This window comes from Pristiophorus japonicus, unplaced genomic scaffold (assembly GCF_044704955.1).
Source record: "Pristiophorus japonicus isolate sPriJap1 unplaced genomic scaffold, sPriJap1.hap1 HAP1_SCAFFOLD_317, whole genome shotgun sequence".
Taxonomy (NCBI): Eukaryota; Metazoa; Chordata; class Chondrichthyes; family Pristiophoridae; genus Pristiophorus; species Pristiophorus japonicus.
Window position 1 is genome coordinate 65,604 of NW_027252966.1, and position 14,755 is coordinate 80,358.

General features: G+C 54.9%; 1 protein-coding gene across 2 annotated transcripts in view; it reads left to right on the top strand.

Annotated features, from left to right (window-relative positions):
* The window catches only part of LOC139249538 (galactose-3-O-sulfotransferase 2-like), a 62,889-nt gene extending 48,774 nt beyond the window's left edge, over nt 1-14,115 (top strand). For both annotated transcript variants that reach the window (XM_070872480.1, XM_070872479.1), the window contains exons 2-4: nt 2,726-2,836; nt 6,435-6,744; nt 13,172-14,115. In XM_070872480.1, the coding sequence (XP_070728581.1) occupies nt 2,726-2,836; nt 6,435-6,744; nt 13,172-13,993 (1,243 nt within the window). In that variant the 3' untranslated portion in view covers nt 13,994-14,115. The remainder of the gene's footprint in view (nt 1-2,725; nt 2,837-6,434; nt 6,745-13,171) is intronic.
* The last annotated feature ends 640 nt before the right edge of the window (nt 14,116-14,755 follow it).

Below are 14,755 nucleotides of genomic sequence, written 5' to 3' on the forward strand. Positions count from 1 at the left end.
CAAAGGGGATGGAGTATAAAAGCAGAGAAGTCTTGGTACAGTTATACAGGGTATTGGTGAGGCCACACCTGGAATACTGCGTGCAGTTTTGGTTTCCATATTTACAAAAGGATATACTTGCTTTGGAGACAGTTCACAGAAGGTTCACTCGGTTGATTCCGGGGATGAAGGGGTTGACTTATGAGGAAAGGTTGAGTAGGTTGGGCCTCTATTCATTGGCGTTCAGAAGAATGAGAGGTGATCTTATCGAAACGTGTAAGATAATGAGGGGGCTTGACAAGGTGGAATGCAGATGGGGGAGACTAGAACTAGGGGGCATGATCTTAGAATAAGGGGCCGCCCATTTAAAACTGAGATAAGGAGGAATTTCTTCTCTCAGAGGGTTGTAAATCTGTGGAATTTGCTGCCCCAGAGAGCTGTGGAGGCTGGGTCATTGAATATATTTAAGGTGGAGATAGACAGATTTTTGAACGATAAGGGAGTCGAGGTTTATGGGGAGCGGGCGGGGAAGTGGAGCTGAGTCCATGATCGGGTCAGCCATGATCGTATTAAATGGCGGAGCAGGCTCGAGGGGCCGAATGGCCGACTCCTGCTCCTATTTCTTATGTTCTAAAAGTGACTAGCACTGAAGCCATGTTGATATCAGAAACAGGACTTACCAGTACCACATGTAAACACTGTATCCACCGAAGAAGTCCCAAAGAAATACAGAGTGGTTACATCTGTATACAATTAATGAAAGAACGAAAGTGCTGTAAAGGGGGAGGCGAGTGTACATCTTCAGCGATGATTGCAGGCACAGCCAAAGAGATACGTTTCAAGAAAGGCTGTGGGACATGGAGAACAAAAGCGACGTTTTCAGGGAAAAGCAGCTCCTCGCGTGGCCCTTTCTCCGTGACAGCTCTCGATAGTTTCATGAACGTGCAGTTGGGGTAGGACATCAGCCATGGTCTTATTGAATGGCGGAGCAGGTTCGAGGGGCCGAATGGCCGACTCCTGCTCCTAATTCGTTTGTTCTTATGAACTGGAAGTCCTTCCTTTGCTTGCAGAGGTTCTACTGCCAGGCCTTCCTACCCCCAGCTTGTTGGAGCACGGATTGGGCTGTGGACAATCTCTGAACTGGCTCTCGGTATCATAAACATTTCATAATGAGGGAGATCGTACGTTCAGCAGAACTCCACTGAGTTTCTGGTTGTACCATCGTTCTGGTTGACGAGAGCAAGAATTCAGCCGTGGTTCAGTGGTTACCACACTCGCATCTGGGTGAGAAGGTCGCGGGTTCAAGTCTCATTCCAGAGACTTCAGCATGTAATCCAGGCTGACACTTCCAGTGCAGTACTGAGGGACTGCCGCACTGTTGAAGACAGTACTGAGGGTGCGCTGCACTGTCGGAGGGGCAGTACTGAGGGAGCGCCGCACTGTCGGAGGGGCTGTACTGAGGGAGCGCCGCACTGTCGGAGGGGCAGTACTGAGGGAGCGTCGCACTGTCGGAGGAGCAGTACTGAGGGATCGCCGCACTGTCGGAGGGGCGGTACTGAGGGAGCGGCGCACTGTCGGAGGGCCGGTACTGAGGGAGCGCCGCACTGTCGGAGGGGCGGTACTGAGGGAGCGCCGCACTGTTGGAGGGGAAGTACTGAGGGAGCGCCGCACTGTCGGAGGGGCAGTACTGAGGGAGCGCCGCACTGTCGGAAGGGAGCGCCGCACTGTCGGAGGGGCAGTACTGAGGGATCGCCGCACTGTCGGAGGGGCGGTACTGAGGGAGCGCTGCACCGTCGGAGGGGCGGTACTGAGGGAGCGCTGCACCGTCGGAGGGGCAGTACTGAGGGAGCGCTGCACTGTCGGAGGGGCAGTACTGAGGGAGCGCCGCACTGTCGGAGGGGCAGTACTGAGGGAATGCCGCACTGTCGGAGGGGCAGTACTGAGGGAGCGCCGCACCGTCGGAGGGGTGGTACTGAGGGAGCGCCGCACTGTCGGAGGGGCAGTACTGAGGGAGCGCCGCACTGTCGGAGGGGCAGTACTGAGGGAGCGCCGCACTGTCGGAGGGGCAGCACTGAGGGAGCGCCGCACCGTCGGAGGGGCAGTACTGAGGGAGCGCCGCACTGTCGGAGGGGCAGTGCTGAGGGAGCGCCGCACTGTCGGAGGGGCAGTACTGAGGGAGTGCTGCACTGTCGGAGGGGCGGTACTGAGGGAGCGCCGCACTGTCGGAGGGACGGTACTGAGGGAGTGCCGCACTGTCGGAGGGACGGTACTGAGGGAGTGCCGCACTGTCGGAGGGACGGTACTGAGGGAGCGCCGCACTGTCGGAGGGATGGTACTGAGGGAGCGCCGCACTGTCGGAGGTGCCGTCTTTTAGATGCGATGTAGAACCGAGGCCCCCTCGAGTGGATGTAAAAAATCTTGCAACACTATTCGAAGAAGAGCAGGGGAGTTCTCCCCGGTATCCTGCCCAATATTTATCCCTCATCCCTCACCTAAAACAAATGATCTGGTCATTCTCACATTGCTGGTTGGTGTAAGTTGGCTGCAGCGTTTCCCTGCATGACAACAGCGACCACCCTTTGAATTACACTTGGCTGTAGACCGTTGCGGGAAAGCCCAAGGTTGTCAAAGGAGCTATAAAATTGGGAATTCTTTTCTTTAAGGTTGAGATTAACAGGGGCCTGTTTTGTGATTCAGCTGGAGGAATGTTCTTTTACTGCCTCTCTCACACAATTCTTTCCTTCAGGAAGCCACGGTTACTGCAATGGTGTACACTAAACGTCCTGTGGATGGCTGTCATCATCCTCATGGCTATCGGACTGGCAATCCAGACACTGGGCATCACCGATAAAAAAAGGTTTGTTTCCATTTTGCTTCAGCGTGATCTGGCAGTTCACAACCAACATCTAACTGCTACAACTTGAACCAGTACTGTTGGAGAGGAGATTTGAGCCAGTGGGCGGTCGAGGGGGTTGTTCGGCCCGACTGCCTGCCTCTCTTCCACGGTTACATCCGAGCCAGGGTGTCCCTGGAGATGGAGCACGCGGTGTCCACCAGTACGCTCGCGGTCTTCCGCGAGAGATGGGCACCAGAGGGACTGGACTGCGTCATCACCCCGGCAACAGAATTTGAATTGGACCGTTTTAAGCTTAAAGTTTAATTTATTCAAATTGTTGGTTTTAGTGCCCCTTTGATAAGGAGGCGTGTGATTTACATTTTGATTTACAGATGCAACAAAATAGTCGAGAGGAGATTTGATCGAGGCGTTCAACATCATGACGGGTCTGGACAGAGTAGATCGAGAGAAACTGTTCCCATTGGTGGAAGGGTCGGGAACCAGAGGGAGACAGATTTAAGGCGATTGGCAGAAGAACCAAAGGCGACACGAGGGAAAACATTTTTACGCAGCGAGTGGTTCGGATCTGGAATGCGCTGCCTGAGAGGGTGGTGGAGGCAGACTCAATCGTGGCTTTCAAAAGGGAGTTGGATAAGTACCTGAAGGGAATAAGTTAGCCGGGCTACGGGGAAAGGGTGGGGGAGTGGGACTGGCTGAAGGGCTCTTGCAGAGAGCCGGCACGGGCTCGATGGGCCGAATGGCCTCCTGTGCTGTAACCTATCATTGTAAGATTCTGCCCTATGGGAAATAAATGATCCCACAATCAGTGTTCCCTGTAAGTTGCGCTCTGTTCTTCACGGACTGTTTCTGTTTTGTGCATGGTCCCTTTAAATTTTTGCGCATGTGTGGTCCCTTTAAATTTCTGCGCATGCGCAGTATTTACAATAACTTAAATTTGTACACCGAATTTAACATAGTGAAACATCCCAAGGCGCTTCACAGGAGTGCTATGCGATAAAAAATTTGACATGGAGCTGCATAAGTAGATATTAGCGCGGGTTTGGTCAAAGAGGTAGGTTTTAAGGAGCGTCTTGAAGGAGGAGAGAGAGGCGGAGAGGTTGAGGGAGGGAGTTCCAGAGCTTGGGGCCCAGGCAACAGAAGGCACGGCCACCGATGGTGGAGTGATTATAATCAGGGATGGTCAGGAGGGCAGAATTAGAGGAGCGCAGATATCTCGGGGGTTGTGGGGCTGGAGGAGATTACAGAGATAGGAGGGGCGAGGGCCATGGAGGGATTTGTAAACAAGGATGAGAATTTTGAAATTGAGGTGTTGTTTAACCGGTAGCCAATGTAGGTCAGCGAGCACAGGGGGTGATGGGTGAGTGGGACTGGGTGCGAGTTAGGACACGGGGCAGCGAGCACAGGGGGTGATGGGTGAGCGGGACTTGGTGCGAGTTCGGACACGGGGCAGTGAGCACAGTGGGTGATGGGTGAGCAGGACTCGGTGCGAGTTCGGACACGGGGCAGCGAGCACAGGGGGTGATGGGTGAATGGGACTCGGTGCGAGTTAGGACACATTGGAGAACCCGGTGAGTGAACGGAGTGGGACCTATCTCGTTGCCGTGCAGCTTTGTATGCAATGGTTCCTCTATCATAATGCATCCCAAAGGCCCCTCAACTCTGTCGTACAGGTGTAGCACCAATTCGAGTCTATGGGTTACTATATGTATATGTTTTGTGTTTTGCGAGGTATTCCTGTATGTGAGGAGAGGGCTGTGGGGAAAGAGAAGGGGGGATGGGGAGGGAGAGGAACTAACTGGACAGATCTATCAAAGGGACAGCACAGGCACAATAGACTTCCCTTTATGTGAATGTTCATTAGCTGCGTAGCTGAGAGTGAGTTATGAAACGCAAACATCGATAAGTACTTAGAGGAATTGAGTAGATTGTGCCGACGCTCCCTGAAATTTAGAATAAAATGAGGTGATCTCACTGAAAGGTATAAGATTCTGAGGGGGATTGACAGGGTAGATGCAGGGAGGATGTTTCCCCCGGGCTGGGGAGTCTGGAACCAGGGGTCACAGTCCCAGGATAAGGGCTCGGCCATTTAGGACTGAGATGAGGAGAAACTTCTTCACTCGGAGGGTGGTGAATCTTTGGAATTCTCTGCCCCAGAGGGCTGTGGAGGCTCTGTCGTTGAGTATATTCAAGGCCGAGATCGATAGATTTGTGGACTCTGGGGGAACCAAGGGATATGGAGATTGGGCGGGAAAGTGGAGTTGAGGTCGATGATCAGCCCATGATCTCATTGAATGGCGGAGCCGGCTCGAGGGGCCGAATATAACAACAACAACTTGTATTTAAATAGCGCCTATAAAATCGTGAAACTTCCCAAGGCGCTTCACAGGAGTGTTATGCGATTAAAAACTTGATACCGAGCCGCATAAGTAGAAATAAGGGAAGGTGACTTGGTGAAAGAAGTCGGTTTTAAGGAGCATCTTGAAGGAGGCGATAGAGGTAGAGAAGTTTAGGGAGGGAGTTCCAGAGCTTGGGGCCCAGGCAACAGAAGGCACGGCCACCGATGGTTGAGTGATTATAATTAGGGATGGTCAGCAGGGCAGAATTAGAGGAGCACAGATATCTCGGGGCAGAGGGGTGTTGTGGGGCTGCAGGAGATTACAGAGATAGGGAGGGGCGAGGGCCATGGAGGGATTTGTAAACAAGGATGAGAATTTTGAAATTGAGGCGTTGCTTAACCGGAAGCCAATGTAGGTCAGCGAGCACGGGGGGTGATGGGTGAGCGGGACTGGGTGCGAGTTAGGACACGGAGCAGTGAGCACAGGGGGTGATGGGTGAGCGGGACTCGGTGCGAGTTAGGACACGGGGCAGCGAGCACAGGGAGCGATGGGTGAGCGGGACTTGGTGCAAGTTAGGACACGGGGCAGCGAGCACAGTGGGTGATGGGTGAGCGGGACTTGGTGCGAGTTAGGACACGGGGCAGTGAGCGCAGGGGGTGATGGGTGAGCGGGACTCGGTGCGAGTTAGGACATGGGGCAGTGAGCACAGGGGGTGATGGGTGAGCGGGACTCGGTGCGAGTTAGGACATGGGGCAGTGAGCACAGGGGGTGACGGGTGAGCGAGACTCGGTGCGAGTTAGGACACGGGGCAGCGAGCACAGGGGGTGATGGGTGAGTGGGACTCGGTGCGAGTTAGGACATGGGTCAGCGAGCACAGGGGGTGACGGGTGTGCGGGACTCGGTGCGTGTTAGGACACGGGGCAGCCGAGTTTTGGATCAGCTCCAGTTTACGTCGGGTAGAATGTGCCAGGAGTGCGTTGGAATAATCAAGCCTAGAGGCGCGGATGAGCTGAGGCAGGGGGCAGAGATGGGCGATGTTACGGAGGTGGAAACAGGTATGACTCCCAATTCTCATGTACACGAGGGAGAAAGGAACAGGAGGTTTTGCTGATGGGCTGAAGCAGGGGGTGGGAGGTGTGGAGCATAAACCCCGGCACGGACCTGGTGCACTCGACGCGGAAAGACGCGGTTGATGTGATTTTGTGCCGGCGGTAGATGGGCTTTCTCGTTTTCTAACATCAATGCCGGCTCCGTTTTTCTAGGCTGTCGTCAGTCCAGCCGCCCCGGCTCCGGGTTTTGCCAGTGACCACGCACAACACAGACGTGCCAGAGAAGCCCTGCCAGCCCAAGACTCACGTGATGTTCCTGAAGACACACAAGACAGCCAGCAGCACCATCCTGAACATTCTGTACCGCTTCGGGGAGGCCCGGAACCTGACCTTTGCCCTGCCCAACTCCTACCAGTTCGGCTACCCTTTTCTCTTCAGCACCAGGAAGATTAAATTCTACAACCCCTTCAAAACCCAGGAATACCACATCATATGCAACCACATGCGCTTTTTCCGCCCGCAGGTAATGCGATGGACCGGCCGGGGCCACTTGCTCTTGTAATTAGGGAACGGTAGCATTGTGGTGATCAGAATTAGGAGCAGGAGTCGGCCATTCAATGAGATCACGGCTGATCTTCGACCTCAACTCCACTTTCCCGCCCGATCCCCATATCCCTCGATTCCCTTAATATCCCCAAATCAATCCATCGCCGTCTTGAATATCATCATCATCATAGACAGTCCCTCGGAATCGAGGAAGACTTGCTTCCACTCCAAAAGTGAGTCCTTAGGTGGCTGAACAGCCCAATACGAGAGCCACAGTCCCTGTCACAGGTGGGACAGACAGTGGTTGAGGGAAGGGGAGGGTGGGACAGGTTTGCCGCATGCTCCTTCCGCTGCCTGCGCTTGGTTTCTGCACGCTCTCGGCGACGAGACTCGAGGTGCTCAGCGCCCTCCCGGATGCACTTCCTCCACTTAGGGCGGACTGGTCTTTGGCCAGGGACTCCCAGGTGTCGGTGGGGATGTTGCACTTTATCAGGGAGGGTACTCAACGACTGAGCCTCCACAGCCCTCTGGGGCAGAGAATTCCAAAGATTCACCACCCTCTGAGTGAAGAAATTCCTCCTCATCTCAGTCCTAAATGGCCGCCCCCTTATCCTGAGACTGTGACCCCTGGTTCTAGACTCCCCAGCCCGGGGGGAAACATCCTCCCTGCATCTACCCTGTCAAGCCCTGTAAGAATTTTAAATGTTTCAATGAGATCACCTCTCATTCTTCTAAACTCTTGAGAATATAGAGCTAGTCCGCTCAATCTCTCCTCATAGGACAATCCCCCCATCCCAGGAATCAGTCTGGTGAACCTTCGTTGCACTCCCTCTATGGCAAGTATATCCTTCCTTAGGTAAGGAGACCGACACTGTACACAATACTCCAGGTGTGGTCTCACCAGGGCCCTGTATAATTGCAGTAAGTCATCTTTACTCTTGTACTCAAATCGTCCTGTAATAAAGGCCAACATACCATTTGCTTTAATCACTTACTGTACCTGCACGTTAACGTTCAGTGATTGGTGTACAAGGATACCCAGGTCCCTCTGAACACCAACATTTCCCAATCTCTCACCATTAAAAAATACTCTGCTTTTCTATATTGTTACTAGAGTAGTAATCCCCGAGACCCAAGTTCAAATCCCACCGCGGCAGCTGGGAAATTTAAATTCAGTTAGTTAAATAAATCTGGAATAAAAAGCCAGTATCAGCGATGGTGACCATGAAACTATCGGATTGTCGTAAAAACCCATCTGGGTCAACTAATGCCTCTTTAGGGAAGGAAATCCGCCGCCCTTACCCGGTCTGGCCTATAGGTGACTCCAGACCCACAGCAATGTGGTTGACCATTAACTGACCCTCTGGAATGGCCCAGCGAGCCTCAGTACCAAACCGTTCCGACAAAGTCAGCGCCGTGGGAACACCTTCACCACACGGACTGCAGCGGTTCAAGAAGGCGGTTCACCACCACCTTCTCAAGGGGCAATTAGGGATGGGCAATAAATGCCGGCCTGGCCAGCGACGCCCATGGTCAGTGATGGTGACCATGAAACTATCGGATTGTCGTTAAAACCCATCTGGGTCAACTAATGCCCCTTTAGGGAAGGAGATCTGCCGCCCTTACCCGGTCTGGCCTATAGGTGACTCCAGACCCACAGCAATGTGGTTGACCATTAACTGACCCTCTGGAATGGCCCAGCGAGCCTCAGTACCAAACCGTTCCGACAAAGTCAGGAATAATTTGTTAAAAATGTATCGATGTCGTTAAGACTATGAAGGCGTTGGATAGGGTGGATGCAGAGAAGCTGTAGAGAATTAGTGCCAAACGCTTTAGAAAATGTCGATGATTGTTTGATAAATTTGCATTTATTCTGTCAAACCCTGCAGCATGGGTATCAATACATCATCACAGAGCGGATTACTCAATGCACCAGCCTCCATGTTCCTGTAACTCCGGGCCAAATAACAGAAAGCAACACTGAATAAATCACGTTCCCGACATTTCACAATAGTTGCGATAGAAACAAGAATGAAGCTTAACTGGTGCAGACTGCAGTATGCTCCTCCTGAGCATCTAATCTCTCGCTCTTTCTCTCTCTCTCTCTCTCTCTCTTTATCTCTGTCTCTCGTTTTCTTTCTCTCTCTTTATCCCTCGCTTTCTCTCTTTTTTGCTCTCTTTTTCTCATTCTCTGTCTCTCGCTTTCTCTCTCTCTCTCTCTCTCTCTCCTCTCTCGTTCTGTCGGTCTCTCTCTCTGTCTCTCTCTCTCTCTGGATCTGTCTGCCTCTCGCTCACTCTCTCTTTGTCTCTCTCTCTCTGCGCCTGTCTCTGTCTCTCTTTCTCTCTGTTTCTGTGACTCCCTCTGTCTCTGTCTCTGTCCCTCTGTCTGTCTCTGTCTCTATGTCTGTCTGTGTCGCATTCTCTCTGACTCTCTCTCTCTCTCTCTCTCTCTGTGTCTCTCTCTGTCTGTGTGTCTCTCTCTCTCTCTGTGTGTGTGTGTCTCTCTCTCTCTCTCTGTGTGTGTGTGTCTCTCTCTCTCTCTCTGTGTCTCTCTCTGTGTGTGTCTCTCTGTGTGTGTCTCTCTCTGTGTGTGTCTCTGTGTGTGTGTGTGTCTCTCTGTGTGTGTGTGTCTCTGTGTGTGTGTGTGTCTCTCTCTGTGTGTGTCTCTCTCTGTCTATCTCTCTCTGTCACATGCTCTCTCATATACGAACCCTCACTTTCTTGCATACACACAAAGTAGCAGAGGGGTAAAATTAGAAATCTACCAGAAGAATTTGTATATTGGTTGCTGTCCTGTTCCCCAGGCCGTGTTGCTCTGACCTGGGTAATCGTGCACTTGGTGGAGCTTCAGTAAAAACCTTACGCACACTTCAGGAGTCCATGTTGGTGAATGAGTCCAAAATTGACATTGTCTAAACCCTTCGACCTTCTAGTAAATGTTTTTAGCTGGCCGTTATTTATTTCACAGAAGGTGGTTGACTGAGTGGTGAAATATTGGTTGGATGTTCAAAGTTTAGTACAGTATTGAATTGAACGTTGTATTGTATTTACCATTTCACACGCCTGACGGTGAAATGTATTTGTTGTATTTTCACTACTCATTTTCATATATAATGTAAGACCCAATCTCAGTTTGTCTGATTTGTACAATCGGGATTCTACTAATTGGTCTACGAGAGATCCGGTTACCAATTTATCCTAGCATGACACAGCTCAGAACGAGCCATTCGGCCCATCGAGCCTGTGCTGGGTCTGTGAGCCAGCGATCCAATCAGTCCCACTCCCCGCTCTTTCCCCACAGCCCGGTGAAAAGTGCCGTAACCCACAGGGCTACGGACCGAGAGCTGCAAAGTGGGATTAGGCTGGGTAGCTCTTTGTCGGCCGGTGTGGACACGAATGGCCTCCTTCCGTGCTGTAAATTTCTCTGATTCTATAATATTTATCCTATACCCTTTTGTAAGTTAGGATTCAATCTACTTCCACCGCCCTCTCAGGCAGCGCGTTCCAGATCACAACAAAATTCTCCCCATCTCCCCCTCTGGTTCCATCGCCGATTATCGTCAATCTGTGTCCCTCTGGTTACCGACCCTCCTGCCCCCGGGAACAGTCTCTCCTTATTTACTATATCGAAACCCCTCCTGATTTTGAACACATCGATCAAATCTCCCCGAACCGTCTCCATTTCAAGAAGAACAAACTCAACTTCTCCATCTGTCTCTCCACGTCACAGAAGTCCCTTATCTCTGGTATTACGTAGAATGAACATAGAATTTACAGCACAGAACGAGACCATCGGCCCATCAGGTGTTGTGGAAACACTCCGTGTTTATTGAGTTTGATTCCGTTCACTTCATCGCAATTCTTTTGGCAGTGGAAGACGAAGGTTGTAGGTTCAAGTCCCCCTCCAGAAACTTGAGCACATAAATCTAGGCTGACACTCCAGAGCAGTGCTGAGGGAGCCCCGCACTGTCGGAGGAGTAGTACTGAGGGAGCCCCGCACTGTCGGAGGGGCAGTACTGAGGGAGCGCCGCACTGTCGGAGGGCAGTACTGAGGGAGCGCCGCACTGTCGGAGCGGTAGTACTGAGGGAGCGCCGCACTGTCGGAGGGGCAGTGCTGAGGGAGTGCCGCACTGTTGGCGAGACAGTACTGAGGGAGTGCCGCACTGTCGGAGGGGCAGTGCTGAGGGAGCGCCGCACTGTCGGAGCGGTAGTACTGAGGGAGCGCCGCACTGTCGGAGGGGCAGTGCTGAGGGAGCGCCGCACTGTCGGAGGGGCAGTGCTGAGGGAGCGCCGCACTGTCGGAGGGGCAGTGCTGAGGGAGCACCGCACTGTCGGAGGGGCAGTGCTGAGGGAGTGCCGCACTGTCGGAGGGGTAGTACTGAGGGAGCCCCGCACTGTCAGAGGGGCAGTACTGAGGGAGTGTCGGAGGGGCAGTGCTGAGGGAGCGCCGCACTGTCGGAGGGGTAGTGCTGAGGGAGTGTCGCACTGTCGGAGAGGCAGTACTGAGGGAGCGCCGCACTGTCGGAGGGGTAGTACTGAGGGAGCGCCGCACTGTCGGAAGGGCAGTGCTGAGGGAGTGCGCCAGTGTCTGAGGGGCAGTGCTGAGGGAGTGCCGCACTGTCGGAGGGGCAGTACTGAGGGGGTGTCGCACTGTCGGAGAGGCAGTACTGAGGGAGTGTCGCACTGTCGGAGAGGCAGTACTGAGGGAGTGCCGCAGTGTCGGAGGGGCAGTGCTGAGGGAGTGCCGCAGTGTCGGAGGGGCAGTGCTGAGGGAGCGCCGCACTGTCGGAGGGGTAGTGCTGAGGGAGTGTCGCACTGTCGGAGAGGCAGTACTGAGGGAGCGCCGCACTGTCGGAGAGGCAGTACTGAGGGAGTGCCGCAGTGTCGGAGGGGCAGTGCTGAGGGAGTGCCGCACTGTTGGCGAGACAGTACTGAGGGAGTGCCGCACTGTCGGAGGAGCAGTACTGAGGGAGTGCCGCACTGTCGGAGGGGCAGCACTGAGGGAGCGCCACACTGGCGGAGGGGTAATGCTGAGGGAGCGCCGCACTGTCGGAGGGGCAGTACTGAGGGAGTGCCGCACTGTTAGAGGGGCAACACTGAGGGAGCGCCACACTGTCGGAGGGGTAAAGCTGAGGGAGCGCCGCACTGTCGGAGGGGTAGTATTGAGGGAGCGCCGCACTGTCGCAGGGGCAGTACTGAGGGAGCGCCACACTGTCGGAGGGGCAGTGCTGAGGGAGCGCCGCACTGTCGGAGCGGTAGTACTGAGGGAGCGCCGCACTGTCGGAGGGGCAGTGCTGAGGGAGTGCCGCACTGTTGGCGAGACAGTACTGAGGGAGTGCCGCACTGTCGGAGGGGCAGTACTGAGGGAGCCCCGCACTGACTGAGGGAGCGCCGCACTGTCGGAGGGGCAGTGCTGAGGGAGCGCCGCACTGACTGAGGGAGCGCCGCACTGTCGGAGGGGCAGTACTGAGGGAGTGCCGCACTGTCGGAGGGGCAGCACTGAGGGAGCGTCACACTGTCGGAGGGGTAATGCTGAGGGAGCGCCGCACTGTCGGAGGGGCAGTACTGAGGGAGTGCCGCACTGTTAGAGGGGCAACACTGAGGGAGCGCCACACTGTCGAAGGGGTAATGCTGAGGGAGCGCCGCACTGTCGGAGGGGTAGTATTGAGGGAGCGCCGCACTGTCGCAGGGGCAGTACTGAGGGAGCGCCACACTGTCGGAGGGGCAGTGCTGAGGGAGCGCCACACTGTCGGAGGGGCAGTGCTGAGGGAGCGCCACACTGTCGGAGGGGCAGTACTGAAGGAGCGCCACACTGTCGGAGGGGCAGTGCTGAGGGAGCGCCACACTGTCGGAGGGGCAGTGCTGAGGGAGTGCCGCACTGTCGGAGGGGCAGTACTGAGGGAGTGCCGCACTGTCGGAGGGGTAGTACTGAGGGTGTGCTGCACTGTCGGAGGGGTAGTACTGAGGGAGCGCTGCACTGTCGGAGGGGCAGTACTGAGGGAGCGCCGCACTGTCGGAGGTGCCGTCGTTCGGATGAAACATTAAACCGAGGCCCCGTCTGCCCTCTCAGGTGGATGTAAAAGATCCCGTGGCACTATTTCGAAGAAGAGTTCTGCCCGGTGCCCTGAGGGCAATATTTACCCCTCAACCAACGTCACTAAATGAGATTATCCGGGTCATTATCACATCGCTGGGTGCGGGAGCTTGCTGTGCGCAAATTGGCTGCCGCGCTTCCCACAATACAACAGCGACCACACTCTTTAAAAAGTACTTCGTCGGCTGTGAAGCGCTTCGGGACGTCCCGAGGTGGTGAAAGGTGCTATATAAATGCAGGCCTTTTTGACTTCACCGCAATGCATTTGTCAGTGGCGCCAGTCACGGTTGTGTGTGTCTGTTTGTTGCAGGTCGAGAAGGTGATGTCAAAGGGGACCTTCTACTTCTCCATCCTGCGGAACCCCGTGACCCTGGCCGAGTCCTCGTTCACCTACTACAAGGGGTCCAGCATGGCGTTCAAGAAGGTGGAGTCGCTGGAGCAGTTTCTGAGCGAGCCCTGGCGCTATTATTCGCCCCGCGACCGGGGCAACCAGTACGCCCGCAACCTGATGTGGTTCGACTTTGGCTTTGACCACAATGCCAACGACACGCGGGACTACGTGGAGCTGGTGCTGCAGGAGATCACCAGCACTTTCCACCTGGTGCTGCTGGCCGAGTACTTCGACGAGTCGATGATCCTGCTGAAGGAGGCGCTGTGCTGGGACTTCAGCGACGTGGTGTCCTTCCGCCTCAACTTCCGCAGCAACGTGACGGTGGGCAGGCTGTCCGACCGCATGGTGGGCCAGGCCCGGGCCTGGAACTCCCTGGACTGGAGGCTGTACTGCCATTTCAACCGGACCTTCTGGCAGCGGGTGGAGCGCTACGGCCTGCAGCGCATGCGCAGTGACGTGCTGGTCCTGCGCAGCCAGCGCCAGGCGCTGACCGAACTCTGCCTGCTGGGCAGCAGCCCCGTGGAGGCCAGCCAGATCCAGGACAAGAACATCAAGCCCTTCCAGTACGGCCGGGCCCGGATCATGGGCTACAACCTCAAGCCGCACCTGGGCAACAGCACCAGGGAGAAGTGCCTGCGCATGGTCATGCCCGAGCTGCAGTACAAGGATCTGCTCGACGCCAAGCTCTTCCCCTTGGCTCCAGCTGGCAAAAACCTTCAGGCTTCGCAGCTCCACTTTTGAGAGAATATTGCCAGGGAGGGCGTGACCGGAACTCGAAATGTTCGCCCGATTTGTTGTACATCATGTCAAAATTAGGCTGGCGAAATGTCTAACTGTACCGTCCCTCGCTGCCAGTTCCTCGCCCGGCCCGATTGGGGGACCGTTTTCAGACCCCAAGTCACGTCAACTGATTTATTGTTCCTTGTTCCCCCCCCCGCCCCCCCCCCTTCCCCCAATCCTTATTTTTTAATCTGTTCCTGGGATGTGGGCGTCGCTGGCCAAGGCCGGCATTTATTGCCCATCCCCCTAATCGCCCCTTGAGAAGGTGGTGGTGAGCCCCCTTCTTGAACCGCTGCAGTCCGTGTGGTGAAGGTGCTCCCACAGTGCTGTTCGGGAGGGAGTTCCAGGATTGTGACCCAGCGACGATGAAGGAACGGCCGATATATTTCCCAGTCGGGATGGTGTGTGACTGGGAGGGGAACGTGGAGGTGGTGGTGTTCCCATGGGCCTGCTGCCCTTGTCCTTCTAGGCGGTAGAGGTCGCGGGTTTGGGAGGTGCTGTCGAAGAAGCCTTGGCGAGTTGCTGCAGTGCATCTTGTAGATGGTACACACTGCAGCCAGGGGGCGCCGGTGGTGGAGGGAGTGAGTGTTGAAGGTGGTGGAGGGAGTGAGTGTTGAAGGTGGTGGAGGGAGTGAGTGTTGAAGGTGGTGGAGGGAGTGAGTGTTGAAGGTGGTGGAGGGAGTGAGTGTTGAAGGTGGTGGAGGGAGTGAGTGTTGAAGGTGG